The sequence below is a fragment of the Urocampus carinirostris genome, chromosome 3, assembly GCF_059441175.1.
Source record: "Urocampus carinirostris isolate Australia breed hairy pipefish chromosome 3, RoL_Ucar_1.0, whole genome shotgun sequence".
NCBI lineage: Eukaryota > Metazoa > Chordata > Actinopteri > Syngnathiformes > Syngnathidae > Urocampus > Urocampus carinirostris.
In genome coordinates, this window is record NC_142351.1 from 24,983,287 (window position 1) to 25,000,545 (window position 17,259).

The 17,259-nt window shown below is 37.6% G+C and overlaps 1 protein-coding gene across 1 annotated transcript; it reads right to left on the reverse strand.

The window, feature by feature from the left end:
- Positions 1-1,104: 1,104 nt before the first annotated feature.
- On the reverse strand, positions 1,105-16,946 carry LOC148369266 (matrix remodeling-associated protein 8-like). Its single transcript, XM_088329919.1, has 10 exons — positions 16,566-16,946; positions 13,887-13,913; positions 13,503-13,811; positions 10,276-10,377; positions 9,749-10,210; positions 3,401-3,559; positions 3,275-3,305; positions 3,115-3,194; positions 2,986-3,039; positions 1,105-1,762 (listed from the first exon to the last, which is right to left on the reverse strand). The coding sequence occupies exons 1-10, from the start codon at positions 16,714-16,716 to the stop codon at positions 1,737-1,739; spliced, it is 1,401 nt and encodes a 466-aa protein (XP_088186045.1). The 5' UTR covers positions 16,717-16,946; the 3' UTR covers positions 1,105-1,736.
- Positions 16,947-17,259: the final 313 nt, after the last annotated feature.

Consider the following 17,259-nt stretch of genomic DNA (forward strand, 5'->3'; position numbering starts at 1 on the left):
TGTTTCCTATTTATTGACTTATTTAGAAATTTGGTTGCTGCTAATATCGTTTAACTACCATGTAAATATGTTTGCCTACTTTTAATTACATTTTATCCTAGATGTATCCTTTTAAAACAACATTTTGTATTATTTAGCATTCTCTAGTGGTAAAAAACGTATTCATTATTTAAAAAAAAAAACAATATAATTGGAAAAATAAGAAAAACACATAACCCATTATGTGAACCTTCATTTGACTTTACAGCATGTCACAAAAGTGTGTAAACCCCTCACATTTCTGCATATACCTCAGAATAGCTTTTAGTAGAAAAACACTGAAGAAACGTCACTTAAAAACAATAAAAAGTAGTCTGTGTGAAGAAATTATAGCAGCATTAATTAATCTCTACCCTCATAAAACTCAAACTATAGCCGTGAATAACTAAAACCCCTTTGAAAAAAAGTGAGTACACCCAAAAGTGAAAGTTGATGAAGTGTCCGAGTTCCTTGCCGTGGTGTGCCATACTGGGAGTTTCAGTGACCAGTATGAATGAGTGTACTTCTAATTGAACACACCTGCTCCCTATTCATACCTGAGACCTAGTACGAGTAACAAGTCACATGGTATTTGGGAGGGGAAATGACAAGCAGTGCTTTGTTTGGACATATAGTGCCTTTGGGGTGTACTCACTGTTTTTGCCAGGGGTTTAATTATCGACGACTTGTTTTCAGTTTTTTATAAGGGTGAAAAATACATTTATTCTGCTATATAAGATTTACACAGACTTATTTTCATTGTGTCCAAACAATCTTTCCTCTGTGTTGTTCTATTAAACATAATAAAATCTCTGCAGAAATTTGAGGGGTGTTCTCACGTTTGGGACATACTATAATACTCGTAGGTCAAGAAATTTGTATTGAATTTACATAACATGAGGCTCAAATGATTGTCCGCCATGTTCATACTATGGGTACCCCCCAAAACATTGGAAAAGGACGGGCAAAAAATTTGAGAAGAAAAATATTGTGGTTTGATCACTTTGAGTTCCTATATTCCTCATAACTATTGATTTCGGTTGAACTGCACAATAGAGCTACATCTAGAAAACAAATACTACACAGTGTCCTTTTAAGTCTTTATTCTGTGTTCACTTTGGAGTGCCATGTCTAATCTCATTGTAAACAATAGTAACTGTGTTTTTATCTATGAGAATAAGAACAACTCTATTTCATTTCCAATAGTTCGTGAGTTTTGAAAAATGCAAACACACATTGGAAATGATTCAGGGAAAAAAACCTTGAATAATAAAAAATATCAAAAAGTGTCACAACATGTGTTGATTTTGTCCGCGTACAGCAAAATAACTGATGTTTTGCATGATAAAATACAGCAGAATTTGTGAGGAGGGGGTAAAACCTAAACAAAGCAAAATACATCGTATACAAGGAGCTTTGAGTGAGCAGTTCTGCGTGCATGCACAATACACCGAGAACATATTGAAAAATAATGTTGATGTAAATCAATACAGTACACGAACACCAACAAAGCATAAAAACTACGACATGAATAAAGTCTTTTAAAAATAAGCAAAGGTGATTGAAATGATAGTCGGACAAAATAAAAAATGAAAGTGAAAAGCTATGTGCTGCGCCATTTCAGCAGAGGGAACAGCCCTATTCTGTTGAATTTTCTTCTTTTCCCCTTTCTTTGGTGTCATTGGCCCTGGTCCTGCCAGCAGCCACTCCCCAGGGTTTCACTTCCACAGCTTTCCGTCAAAGTCTGCGTTAAGATGGGAGGAGCAAATGTTTATTTACCGTATTTTCACGACTATAAGGCACACCAGGTTATAAGGCACACCAGGTTATAAGGCACACCCCCCATAAATAGTTTTTTGTCATATATTTTCCATACATAAGGCGCACCGGACTACAAGGCACTACAGTGGAAACGTCAACAAAACAGTCAGATAGTTCAGTTAAACTTATTAACCCCTTAAAATTCCAACGGCTCGCAAAAAAGTAAAAACGTGTCTCAGACATACGATGTTTCAAATCACTCAAATGCGTCAATCCACAAATCATTAGGAAGGTTAAACTCTTGTGTTTCAAAATAGCCAACCATTTCTTAGTTTCTATTTTCTTTTTCGCTGACAACTGTGTGGACAGCAAAGTAAAAATTTAATTGTGCAGGGAAACGTGCTTCTTTACTGTACGTATGACAATGAACACTTTGAATTTAATTCAAAATTTGACTCATCACAGAAACATCAAGATCAGTCTGAAACAAGATACTGGGAAAATATAAAGCTGGGGTAGCTCACCAAAGTCGTCTTGCAGCCATCACATTCAACAATAATATGCAACCATGGTCTTCTTACATCTGTGTATCTAGTAAATCCAACCGTGTAAAATATTTACATACTCCAAAATACGCAATAATGCCAACAAATAAAAGAAAAAAATCAGCAGAGAAGAATTTGCATCGATAGACGTTGCTTGTTGCTAGGTGTCTGTTTAGCTCCATAATTCTTGTTTACAAATACAGACTAGTAAAAAAATATTTCCTCAATGCCGTAGAGCAACCTAATTTGTGATTCACATTAATCTTTTTTGGCCAATTGCAGTCTTTGTTTGGTCCCACTTTAGCCTATGCGGACCTGTAAATGCTAAAAAGGACACGCTTCCCTTACCCCTGAATAACTTTAGCCAATAGTAACCGATTCAAATGATGATTGACACATTGGTAAGGAAATGAAACGCCGGCATATATATCCCAGCATACACTGCAGGCTACTTCGTCTACGGGGGGGAATCTAGTCGGCGGCTGCTTGCCATAGAAGCGATACCTTGCGACTCAATATTGATCCATATATTAGGCGCACCGTATTATAAGGCGCATGGTCAGCTTTTGAAAAAAATAAAGGCTTTTAGGTGCACATTTTGGTCGTGAAAATATAGTACTTTAAAAGTAAGATGACGCAACGGTATTCAGTCATCGCTTACCCTTGTTGCAGTCTTTGTTCAAGTCTCTCTCTTTCAGGAGGTTGTTTTTGTAATCTGTCCAGCAATCACAAACAATATGAGCCTGATATTTTTTTTCCACCTCGACAGATTATACGTGATCTAACGAACCTGAATTTAGTAGCTCATGGTTGAAGGCCCTCATTTCTGTGCAGTCATGGGAGCACTCGCCTTCGTTTAGGTCGTTTCTCCTGTGCAGACATAAAATGTAACTTTTTTCCTCATTGAGGTCACAAAAATGAGGATTACAAGAAGTACTTTAAAGTCTTACTCGTCATATCTGCGAGGGTCGTATGTCAGGTCTGCATAGAATATTACACATTAAAAAATCTTTGAATAAACAGTGAGTGCTTCCTACTGCATGCTAATCTCAGTGATCAAATAAATAGAACATTACCTCTCTGTTTACGGCGTCGAGTCAGGACAACGATTGCGACAACGATGATAGCCAAAAGCAGGAAGGTTGCCAAGAAGTAGCCCAAATGCTGCACAAAATAGCCCCGGTGCTCAGGCAGGATGACGTTGACCACGTGAGGACTCTCAACCTCTTCGATCCCTGTGAACATGTGAAGTCCGGTTGAGATTTGCATTGACATACAGTGCTGTTCAAAATAATACCGGTGTAATGTGACTAACCAGAATATCTCAGGTTTTAGTATGTTTTTTTTTTTTTCATGCCAGACAAGTTACCGGTAGGTGCAGTAGATTCTCAGAAAACAAACAAGGCCCAGCATTCATAATAGGCCCGCTTCGAAGGCTGTGCAAATGGGAAAATAGTTCCAAGGGGTGTGTTAAAAAATAGCAGTGTGGCCACTAATCTATCAATTGATCAATTGTGTGGAAGAAAAAAACAAAAACAAGTCTGAATCAGGTGTGAATCGGGTGACACCTATTTAAGGATGATGACGTCAGCACAGGTTGAACATTCATTTGAGGAAAATGGGTCGGTCAAAAAGTTTATTGAAGAGGGAAGGACCTACAAAGAGGGGCAAAAATGGTTGGCTGTTCAGCTAAAATTTTCTCCAATGCCTTAAAATGGGTAGGAGAACCGGAGACACATGGAATAAAACAAGTCAACTTTAAAAAACTTAGGTCATTTAACTAAATATTAGAATTGCTAAATCCTACCTTTTTTGAAAATAAAAAATAGTTTTGAGCTTGTACAGTCAACAGCAGACACTGCTATTTTTTAACAGACCCCTTTGAATTATTTGCCCGATTGCACAGCCTTTGGAGTGTGCCTATAATGAATGCTGGGTCTTGATTGTTTTCTGAGAATCTACTGCACCTACTGCTAACTTGTTTGGCATATAACAATAAACAAAAATACTAAAAACCAGGGATACATATATTTTTTTTTTCTCTCAGCAAAATGTGAACCTGGAGTGCCACGTCCAATTTTGTTGTCACAATATGTTAAACCAATTTTGTAACAATGAGCTATCTATCTATCTATCTAACTAGCTATCTAGCTATCTATCTACCTACCTTGGTCATATCCCTCAAGAGGGGTGACCAACAGCAAGACAAACACATACAATGACAAAGAAAATAAAAGGGAAAAACATAGCAAAAACACACCAATTTTTTGGGACCATGGCCAACCCAAATGCCCAAACACCCAAACAAGTTAGGCACCTCGGCACCTAAGTTGGTCATGCTTTCGTCCCTCCAGAGACGGGACACGAGAAAGCGGCCATGTCACTCGGGTCAGGGTGGCACAACACATTCTTTTATTCAACAACAGGTCTCGTAGACCGCGGAGTAGTCCGCGGTCTACTCAGCTGTCCTGGTTTACCCCTGCCGCATCACACATGTGCCCTGCCCATCCCTTAGAACGAGCCAAACATCCCACTATCCTTTTACAACACCTCTCCACTCATTCCTATCACCAACAATAGCTCTAGTTTTCACTAGATTCAGACTTCTTTCCTGCAGTGCACTCATAACACCATCCATCCACATTAATCGCGGCCTTCCACTTGGTCTCCCTCCAATGACTTCAGCTAACAATGATAATAAAGGTATATTCTATTCTATTCTATTCTGGTTGGTCACATTACACTGCTATTATTTTGAACAGCACTGTAAGGGAAAGATTTGACTCATCAGGAGAGTTTTGCCAGCAGATTTTGAATGAGTCATGTGTCTAATGCTTGTAAATGATTCCACCAGAAATTGGATGAATGAGTACAGCCCGCATTATTGCATTGTAATGCTATATGAGGACTATAAAGTATCTGTATGATTTGTAATCCCTCACGGCTTGAACTCTAAAAACAGTTATTAATGTAAATTCTCTATTTAATTAGGCTTGGTTCCCATCTCCTGAAAATATTGAGGGTCCACTATAATGGGACAAACTATCTATCGACCTTGGTCATATCCCTCAAGAGGGGTGACCGACAGCAAGACAAACACATGCAATAACAAAGAAAATAAAAATAAAAAAGGGGAAAAGATGGCAAAAAACACACACAAACATTTTTGTAAGCTAAACCCCCCATTTCTTGTATTTTTATATTATGGCGTCATAGACAGAAAAAGCAGGGATCAGCAGGTTTTATGTTAAAATTCTTGTCGCCAATAATGACTTCCAGACGTTTTTTCCCCCTCCCCTGATCAAAAACAACAACAGGCTGGTGGAAAATAAAGAGAAGGGACGAATTTTCTCATGAGGTCTGTCTGCATGTCGCTTTCTTGAGACTGTTACAGCGCACTCACTTTCTGGTTGGAAAAAGAACTTGAGACTTATAGTTTTTTACTAACACCGCAGGCACTGATACATGATATCTAAAATTACTAAGGAGGGTTAGCAGTAGAACATTTTTTTATAAATCTTAACATGATTAGAAACACAGGTCCAGTATGATGCAGTACAATACAGTACATACATACATACAAAAAGCAAGTATGAAAACATAAACGTTCATATAGTGATAAAATCCAGTCTCACTAAATAGTTTTATTGTAACAAATTACTTTGTGAAGGCCAACTTACGTGCAAGTGTGTACAAAACTTCAACCTGGGGGCCATTTAAGACCCATTATTAATTTCTTAGCATTCCGTAGAATATATGTATACACACAAATAATGATTAAAGCATTGCACAGATGGCTAATTGAAAAACAAATGTGGATGTGACCGGAGTACCCTAATTTCAGTGCCCTTAACGATTTTTTGGGTGTATTTACGAATTTTCTGCTATAATTGCAAGTGCACAATAAATAAACAAATAAATGATGATAGGTTGAAAAAATAAGAAGCAAAACTGATTTATTACATTTTCTGATCTATAAATTATCAACCTTTGAGAGAAAACTGTTTTAGAGCAGTTAAGTCAAGTCATGTTATATAGCCCTTAATCACAAAGAGTCTCAAAGGGCGTCACAGACCACAGATGATTGCAAACCACAGACTATTATTACACCATCCCCTGATCTAAAACCTATATGAGGGCAAAGAAAAACTTAATATTTTTACACTTTTAATATCAACAACACGTGGTTTTATTTAGCTTTTAAGTTTACTTAAAAAATAAATCAGAGGAGCTCTGTTTTATTTTATTATTTCCATTTTTCCTGTACTTTTCCCATGATGGCAAAGTTAGAACATGCAGTGATATGCAGTGTACATATTCATTACCATTCATTGTTTAATCTGCTTATGAAAATTATTTTAACAGTGAATGTATTTGTGTCATATTATACGTAAATCATGAAAAAAACAATCAGGGGCAACGGCATCCGAAAATAAACTATGACTAAAATAGTAAGAGCCGTTGAGATGAAAAACAATTCTATTTTCCCTCGTTGTGAGCACGAGTGTATCAATTGGCAAAGTTTATCTGTGTGAGATAAATGATTTATAAGTCAGTGATGTGGAATCGTCTTCATTTTCTACAACAAAAAAAGAACTCTGAAAGCTCCCTCCTGATTTGCAGGCATCCAATTGTCTCAATAAAAACATATGACAGCAATAAAAATCTCTTGTTTGTCATTACCAATGATGTATTGTTTGTCGACGAGTGCAGTTTTTGCAGCTGTTTTTTTACCTTACAATAGTGGCAGAGCATATTACTAATTGAAAGGCAATAAACCCCCATTTGCACTGGCAAGAATATCTCCTCAACCTCAACGCAATACATCCGATCTCCATGCTGAACAGACGGAAATGACAAACATGCATCCACCCAAGGCCGATACTCATCAGCTGCGAAAATAACCAAAACCCATTGGAGCAAAACAATAACAAACTGAGGTAGGAATACACGTCGGCACACGTGCTCACAACTTTGAAGTAATTGGGTCAAATGCGGATGAAAAACTTTCGTCCACACCCTAAGTTGCTGGCGCCAACTCAGCTTAGGGCTTTGAAAATATCTCCAGATGGACTGAAGAAAACATGTCGGTGAAGAAAATGAATTTTGACATTCTCTCTTTTCACTGTAACCTCACTTACATTCTCTGCCTTTTCCAGGAGAGAATGGGCACAAAGACAAACTTGACTTAACTGACCAACTATGTCTATGAATGAAACTGCAGCTGTTCTGCTCTCCTCATTTCTCACTGCACAAGGAAAATAACATGGAAATCTATTTAGCATGCCCGGCATCGAGAAGAAGAAAAAAAAAACGTGTTGAAGTGAAAATGAATCTACCTTGCAAATGTGACACATGCAAGAGAAGAGTTTTTACAACCATGCCAAGCCAACACATCTGAAAGTGTGAACGCTGCGCTGAAGTGGGAAAATTCATAGTCGACTCCAAATATAACTGCTCAGGTATAAAACACATATTTTGCCAACTGAAGTGCAACTCTAATTTTATTGTGGCACACAATAAGGTGATTCTGATTCTTATCCTGGACATGGCAAAAGAACATTTGTGCTGTGGCAACGTGGTAAAGTGGTCTTTGTCCAAGGTTGTGGACTGAAATCACAAACCCTGTGGCAAGGAAGGATACTGAAATCCCAGTTGTAATAAGTAGCTAAAACACTTTGAGTACGTTTGGCGAAAATGAATATAGACCTGAAAAGCTCATTTAGTATTTATGCGCCCAAAAAGGACTCATTGGGATAGCATGAAAGGGATACTTGTGTAGTATTCGACCACTGGAAGTCGCTATTTTGTGTCGTGCAACTGAAAACGAGTGCAAGAGGTACGGATAAGGATACAAACTACGCAGACTCAAAGTGACCGAACCGCACCATTTCTTCTCATCTTTTGCCTAGCTTTTAACAAGCTTTTTGGCTTCTAGGGCGTCCCTGTAGTAGCAAGATGGCGGACAATTATGTCAGCTCACATAAATACACATTGCTCGACCTAAGAGTATTTAAAAAAAAAAAAGGCATGATCATTTGATAGTTCATGGGCAGCACAGCGGCGCAGTGATTAGCGCATGTGTGGCACAGTTCTGAGGTCATGAGATCGAACCTCCTGTGTGGAGTTTGCATGTTCTCCCCATGCTAGCGTAGTTTCCTCTGGGCACTCCGGCTTTCTCCCACATTCCAAAAACACGCAGGTTAGGTTAATTAGCCGGTTCAAATTGTCCCTTAGTGTGAATGAGCGTGTGAGTTGTCCATCTCTATGTGCCCTGCGACTGTCTGGCAACCATTTCAGGGTGTCCCCTGACCACTGCCTGAAAATACCTGGGATTTGCTCCAGCACCCCGTGAGCCTACTGAGGATAAACGGTACAGATAATGGATGGATGGATTATAGTTTATGTATTTTTGCTTACGCTTCAAATCAATATTATTATTTTCTACCACTAGGAGGGGCTAAATAATACACAATGTTTCTTTACATTAATCATCTTCCAAGGTCTACTCAGCTGGCGGACAATTTTTCCTTATAGATTTCTTTCGGGTTTTTTTTTTTTTTTTTTTTTTTTTTTTCAAATAATTGAATAATTGTTTTTAGTAAATGAAAATGAAATAAATAATTAAAATGAGTTTAGTTATTTGATATGAAATATGTTAGTTACTTTTTCTTATTTTAAATATAATTTTTTTTGTTTTACAATTTATTATTTTGAACTATTTTAGCAAAATAAAAACAACCATTGTTAATAAGGACTCTAATATCTTTCTTTTTCTAAAACATATTTCTAGAGAACAAAGTAAAATAACATCTTCTGCAATCTTACACATTCAAAATGTTTTATTTTATTTTAGATTTTATCTGAGAAACAAAAATACTATGTGTAAAATGGAAAATAATACCAAAATAAATTAGAAATATCATGAAATGAGAAAAATCATTATCAATCAAAAGGAAACATTTAGCCTTATTTAAATATTTTTTTCTTATTTTTCTAAATAATTATAACAACAAAATCTGTGTGTTAGCAGAAGAAGAACATTTTTATTCGGACAGATTATTCTTTTCCCTGTTTTATAATATTTTTCTTACTGCATTTTAAGTATAATTTCTACTAGAAATACAAGTTAAAAATATAATAAGGCTGCCAGGAGAGCCATATGGTATTATAATTTTATTTATCAATTTATGTTTGCACAACCCCCTCACCACATACTTTTCTGCTCAGGGAAATAATAACATAAAAAATAAGGATTTGATATTCACGGTTCAAATTATTTTGGACAAAATGTCACGCAAGATCAGCTATTTACCATTTACTTGCACTTTGAACTTGTCCGTAGAGGGAGACCAGCTTTCAGCCACTAAATTCTCCTTACACCATTTAAGATGTAAGAGTTTGTAAAACATTTAAATGCTTACTTGGCTCAGGTTCATCATTGTGGAAGGCCATGGATAATGTAGTGTGCTCCGCCGGTAGCGAAGGTACAACAGTCAGTCGAAAAATGCGCCTCTCGTGAAAGCCGCAGTAGTGGTGGTGTAGATGGCAAGAATAAAGGCCTTTATCCACCATCTTCAAGTCAGAAATGGAGAGCGAAAAGTCCCCTACTGTAAAAGCATCCTCGGCCACACTCATTTTGTTGAGTGCAAAGAGAGGCCCGTAGTCCCGACGTTCCCCTGAAGCGTAGAGGTCCAACAGCCGGTCAGCTCGATCTGGACGCACCCCTGGGGGCTGGAAGTCCCAGTGGGCAACCTGCTGCTGGTCCTCCTGGAGGCCGTCCCTCCATAGAGGGTGCCGATTGACGCACGGCAAGACCACCGAGCTACCCAATAATACCACGAAGATGGTCTTCTCTCCATCCCAGTAACGCTTCTCCTTGTTAGCTGTCAAGTGTTAGACTGTTTAACATAAGGCCTAAGCAGCAACCACGATGATGAAGAACTCTCACCTGACTTGGTCACGTTGAGCTGAATTTGAACAGATTGTTGATTCTGGCAGTAATGGTGGTGCAGATTACAAGTGTAAACTCCTCGGTCACTTTGGACAACATCTGGAAGAAAATGTGCCAGAAGACATAAAGGTTGATGGCACAGCGTGTGATAATAAATAAATTTATTATCAAACAGTTATTTTACATTAAACTGCTAAATACTGCTTATTTATATTTAAGTTCAAAAAAATGATCCGGAGACCACTCTGTAACTTGTGGTATTGTTGGAAAAAATGCAACACAGTTCATGGATCCCTTAACCGGTTGGGTTGTCAGAACAGCAATGAGGACGCAACTCTGGACAGCTTTCTCCACTTTAGACGGTTTCTTGCCTGTTTTGGGGTCGTGGAAAAGTTGCCTCCAGTTTTACATATGTTAATTTCAAAGTTTGGCAAAAAAAACATACTTAAGACGGATTATTCCAGCCAACTTTGCTGAAAAAATATTAACGTATTTATCTGACAATATCATGAAAACGAGCCTTTAAACAATCAATTTTATATTTCCTGTGAAACAACTTTTCCAATTTTAGAAATAATATTTCTCATCTTAGGACAAAAAAAAAAACCTGTCGCATCAGACTATTTTGCGCAATGTAAAGGGATACTGCGTAATATTCGAACACTACGTGTCACTATATTGTGTAGTGCAGGGGTCTCCAACCTACTACTTTTTTTTTAACTAATTAGCGCAATGGGCAGCAGTTACATATGCATTTATTAAAAAAAAAAAAGAACCTAATACTGGCATTATTATGTTGTTACTATGTTATTACCAAGTTAATTATTGGACATAGGGTTAAATAGACTCAGTCAACCACTAAGCAATCCATTTTACTAAAAAGAAATCACAATGACCCAGCACTGGTGAGCTCTTTTCCCAACTGGTCTGCGGGCTACTCAGCTGTCCTTAGGCACCACGTTAGATATCCCTGGTATAGTTCAACCAAAAACGGGTGCTACAAAGAACAATGAAGAATACAAACTACTGAGGGTCCAAATGACCAAACTCGACCTTTTTTCCCCTTATTTTTCAAGTCTTTAACAGGGTTTTTGGTTTTGACACGTACCTGTAGCAAGATGGCGGATAATCAAGTCAGCTCCCTCTTGGTAAGCCTCGCGTTATGTAGCATAAATACAAATAACTTGACCAGCAAGTATTTGAAAAATATCCACGTACATATAATAGTTTGTGTATTTTTTGATATTATTTAAAATGTTTGTTTTTTAATGAGAACCTTTTTGAAACCACTATGAGGTGCTGAATAATATACAATGGCACTTTATACATTATTTTCCTTTTTACCAATGAAAATAAATTAAAAATATAGTGATACAAGAAAGATAATAAGGTACTGTAAAATTCCAATGGGGTACATTGATTTATTTTATTTTTTTTGCCAGTGTAAGGTAAATTATTTACTGTGGAGGTTTTTATTGAACATTTCAAGACCTACTGATGACCTTGAAACCAAGTATCCATTTCTGAAAAGTTGTTTGCAAATATGATGTCCTTGAAACGTCTGAATTGATATTTTGAAAGTGTATTATAACGTTAAAATTTGGCAAGAGTACGAAAACTACTCTCCTTTCCGGTTTGAGAAATAAGAAGACACCAAAATATATTTGACTGCAACGCCCTTTAAATTTAATTTTCTGCAACTACTGCAGAAGGAGGAAAACATTCCATGCTTGCTCACCACCAAAATCTCAGCTGAAACTATACTATTCTAATTTGTCTATTTATTTGTTAAAGGTACAGGCTAATGTTCAGGAAATAAGAGTACCACTGTCATGTACTGAAGAAGATGTGGAATTGCACTTTATTTTAGTTCAGATAAACTAGTATGGCCATAAAAAGGAGTTCAGGAGTGACAAGATGACCTATATTTCAGATCAAAATGACTTTTCCACCATATAAAGTAAAAACTATTAAGGGCAAGGGCTCAAAGATTATTAGGTAAAGGGGAAAGAACGTCTAACTGCTCAACTGTCTAACCACATTTAGTACCCCTGAAAAAAAAACGCAGGGCAGCCGAGTTTCTAGCCAGCAGAAAGCTCCTTTAAAATGACCAAAAAACATTAAAATTCTGCCAGCCATTTAATGATTTAAGGTAAATAAACATGAAATATCACACTTTCTTAAGAAGGTTTGTGATTCATTTGAGATTTCAACGACACTGAAAAATGTTATGGTCTATACCAGGAGCCGGGAACCTATAGCTCGCTAGCCATATATGGCTCTTTTCATGAGTATGGTACTTATGGCTTTTCTCAGGCAAATTTAATCTGTCTCATTTATATTCTGATCTACCCATGACAGAGATACCTTGTGCAAAGCCAATGAAGCACTTGAACTAAAAGTGGTGTGGTCCAGTAAATAAAATGCACAGTTTCCACAACAGTTTACACTCAAGCTGTCACACTGACAGACCTCATTTTGGATATTCGCCGCTGAGGAATCCTTTATATTGAGGCTCATTAAATAAAGCATGTTCTATGTTGAGGCACTCTATGACCAAAACCCACAGAAGAAATTGTAAATCTGAACACCCAGAAACGCTAGCCAAGAGCAATTTGATTGGGTGAGCGGTAGGGTTTGGCGGAGCTATGTACACTTTTCTCTGCACCAAAGGTATTCTCATTTGCATTAGTTTGTGACATTTTTACAAAAGAACTATGCTTGCACCTTGTTTTTAATCTATTATTCATCAATATTTGTTAAAATTGGACACAGGCTCTGGCATTATTCTTATCTCATAGATGTTATCAAATAATCTAACATCACACGGTGAAATAAAATGCGCTTAAAAATTTGATTTTGTCTGGAGAGCGGGTTTGGCGGTTTTGTCTTGAAATATATGGCATGGCTCTCTCGAAAGAAAAAAACAAATTATGCTGCCATTATGGCTCGTTGGGTCAAAAAGGTTCCCAACCACTGGTCTACACAATAGCAATTTCTTTTACCAAATGGGATTGGACCTGTGAAGTTAAAACCAAGATACTACAACAAGAGATTTGGCATTTTAACCCCCATAATTAATACATTTAAGATGTTTATCATTATAAACACTGTAATGATGTCACCCTTGTAAACAAAGTTAAAAGCTCGGCTGTAATGTGTCAGTTGGGAAACATTCCAAACAAAAATGAGAAATGGCGTGTTAAGGTGCAGCATCATCTTACTGTTGATGACAAGGGAGAAGTTGCCGTCTTTGAATGCAGAGCCCGGGATGGAAACCCGACCTTTGTTGAAGTTGTTGTAGACCCTCAGCCGGGCCCCTGGGGACATGTCCAGAAGTCGTTCCACAGAGAACTTGGGAGTGTTTCGCGTCACGTCCCAGTGAACAACCCTCTGCCGGTCTTTTAGTCTGTCATGGGTCCACACCATGAGAGGGCTATGGCAAGGCAGTACGGCTTTACTACCAACTGGAAGCGTTATGTTCTTGGCTTCCACCACCACTCCCAATCCGCTGCTGCTTCTCTGACCCCATGCTGAAGTTGCAAAGAAACACTTGCTTTAAATAAACTAATTGAAAACAGGAGCGTTCTACAAAATAACGGACTTACCATTTGGCAGTAAGAGCACGGCAAGAACTGAAAAAGACATAACAGCAAATTTAGGTAACATTTTTCTTAAAATATATTTTGACCAGGTCTAAAAGCAGAAAAATGTATTTGGAGTAAAAATCAAAAACCAATAAGCAAAACAAGGCGTCTTTAGACTCCAGGTCAACAGCATTCTCAAAAATATATTTTTTCCCCTCTTTCTGGAGTTTGAAGTCAGTTTTGTTTACTAAATGAGTTTATTCTGCAAACTGAGAGCGTTAAAGAAGATGCACACAGAAACTTTATTCATCCAGACTTTTGGCTTGTCAAAGAACTGTGATCTTTAGGAAGACGCAGGTAGTTGGCTGCCACCCTGAAGGCATCAGTCATCTGGATATAATGTGTTTCATTATTAGTCTCGACGTTTAAAAACCTTGTCTTAGCTACTCTGTATCTAAATGAATAAACGCCGAATGTTAACACGACTTTCATAATCTTGAAACATTTCTTGGATATAAATTAGAGATTACCTGGTCTGAATGCCTGAATAACTTTGAAGTCAGATAGAGGCCAAAATTACTCCATCCAATCCATAAACCTAAACTACATACAGATATATCCTCAAATTAACCCCCACTCATGTTATTTTTTTTTAACGTATGATTGTCGGAATGTGTTGATTTTTTCTTTGTTGAACTGCCAATTTCTTTGTTGTGACCAAAGCCTCTATACCTCAGTACGAAAAAAACATACTGTGACACAATGAAGAAATATGCAGCGATAAAAATGGCCTTTTAAATGGCTACATTTATATTTACACGTCCGTGACACTTATGCCATGACCGATCTACACAACTGCAGTTTTGGTATTGAATTTAAAAAAAAAGTGGTGTCAAGCCATGAGCAGGTAAAAATGATTTCTAACCAATACAAAAATGTGGTGGATTTCAAGCGTAGAGGTTTCCATTAATATCGGTAACACAAAAAATGCAATAAACCCTCAAATGAGGATTCAGGCTGAAATAAATGAAACTTGCAGATGATGACATCGTAATGCCATTAATTTGGGAAATTTGATTATATCAGTGTCGCCTTGGAGCAGCTTCTACAAAAACCGGCACCTTCTGGCTGCCATTTGCACCGTAATCACACATTGGCCATAGAAATAGTCCTCAAACTTTAAAAGGGAGAGTGTGTACTAAAAAAACCTTTCATTCAGTAAAACCAAAACATTGATTTGAATATTAGGGGAAAATACCTTTACTAAAATACCAAAATTATTTTTTATAGAAAAAAAATCGTAAATCAAGACATTTTTATTTCTTTCACAAAGTCGAATCCCTAACCAAGGTTGCAGCCATGTTTGATTGGCACCTTGCTCTATGGCACTAGTTTGGGTTTGCATTAGACAATACAGTGTCACCTAGTGGTCAAATATTACAAACTGGCTTTAAGAATGCAACTTGGAGAGGTAAAATAAAGCATGACTCAACCAGAACTTACAGATTGTCACTTAAAACTCTACACTAGATATCTGGAAGGTGGCTTTTAGGTTAAACAGACCTAAATAATGTGTTCCTCACAAAGTTTTGCCGAATGAACGTTAAAAGTTGGTGACTATTGCCAACTGGGAATACATCAACCCAACGGTGAAGCCAAAAAAGTCAAATATAAAGTATGCCAAATATAAAGTATGCCCTTACTCTGCACAATGCATGTGATTCATGGAAGTCAGGGCTATGTCAGACACTTACTCACTACTACCACATCATAACCACATTAATCCTGTGAAAATGTGCATTTTGCCACAAGTACAAAGCAACTTTTGGAGGCTGGTTTGGATGACAAAAATCTACAGGCATCCTTTCCATTACGTATTTCATAAATATTAGAAGTTGGGGTGTATTTAGAAATTTGATTGAGGTATTTTTCAAGTCAGTGGCTTTTGTGGTTTGTTATTATTTTCAAATAAACTATACATACTTTCCGAAAATAACAACAAATAATTTTATGAAAATATGGTTAAAACGCGTAGCATTAAAGAAAAATCTGGTTAAGTTTATCTTGATTTCATATGTTTCAATAATCAAAAACACTGTTGACGACTGTAAAAAAGGTGTTACAAGTTTTGTTTAGTTACATAAGTCTGACACTACTAAAACTAAAACACCAAATCATATTGGACTCCGGGGAACAATCATTTCTCCGTGTTGCTTATTTGTTGCAGTGAGATGATGTCTGGAAAGTCCCTTTTAACAAGGATTTCAGTAAAACTATTAAATTGGGGAACGCTCATTAGTGAGATGCGTTTTAATGAGCGGTTACAAAAAATGCGCTGACTGCTCTACTTCAGCTAACAAAAAACACATTGCCCTAAACACCCCCACAAAAAATTCCCCAGATACGGGAAAAAATCCCCAGGATAAAACGACGCACTTTTTTTGGCAGCGGGCCAGTTTGCTTTTTTTCTGGACACATTCTGAACAGTTCAGTTGGAACCATATTAAGCAAATAAAACAGAAAAACTAAAAATAAGATTTAAAGAGCAAAATCAACAAGCAATAGCTTAAATCAACCCGTTTTATTTTCGTTAGTCTTTTATGAAAACAATAGATTGAAACAACCTAATGGCTTTTGTTTCAAAGTTATTTTGACCGAGAATTGGGCTTTCCTTCCCTTGAGTAAGAATATGTGGCTTACCTGGAAGCAAAGTCAAATAGACGTTCATGTCTGGCGGAATGGACAGACGGTGCCACAAACGAACTTGTGAGCGAATCCAGCTGTGTGTTTTGGTTGAGCACGTCTGGATGTAGGACACGCAGTCCGCAGAGGCTCCGCCTTCTAAGTGCATGAAACCAAAGACTGGAAAACTCAATGCACCGAAGAGAAACGTCACAAAAACGACAATAACTTCGCTCAAATCAGGCTGAGTGGGAATAAAATGGATTTACGTTCTTGTTGGAGATTCGGTGTACGGGTCAATTTAGGGACCTTCCGAAATACGGATGCCATAAGGGATGCATTGCGTTCTATACGATGTGAATACAAAGAAAAGAGGCCTACTTAAAATTTCGTAAACATAATGAAGCTCCCCGCCTTGGTGATCGTCAATGGGAAGAAGAAAACGTTTTCTCCAGTCATTAAGGGTCTGGTATTAGTACGTATCCACCTCTACCGTTTTATAAACGTGTGAGGCACTCGTTTTGAAGTCTTATGTCCCCACCAGGGCAGCACGGCGACGCGGTGGTTAGCGCGTTTGCGGCACAATTCTGAGGTCATGGGTTCAAATCCAGTTACCTTCCTGTGCGGCGTTTGCATGTTCTCCCCGTGCTTGTGTAGGTTTCCTCCCACATTCCAAAAACATGCATGTCAGGTTAATTGGCCTGTCAAAAAT

What these genes read in the sequence shown, in the direction of transcription:
- LOC148369266 (XM_088329919.1), bottom strand. Translation starts at nt 16,716, where the DNA reads ATGCACTTAGAAGGCGGAGCCTCTGCGGACTGCGTGTCCTACATCCAG. An exon ending in CTTCTCCCTTGTCATCAACA is followed by an intron (nt 10,378 to 13,502) that starts GTAAGATGATGC and finishes ATTTTCTTCCAG; the next exon opens with ATGTTGTCCAAAGTGACCGA. An exon ending in GAACAAAGACTGCAACAAGG is followed by an intron (nt 1,763 to 2,985) that starts GTAAGCGATGAC and finishes ATCTTAACGCAG; the next exon opens with ACTTTGACGGAAAGCTGTGG.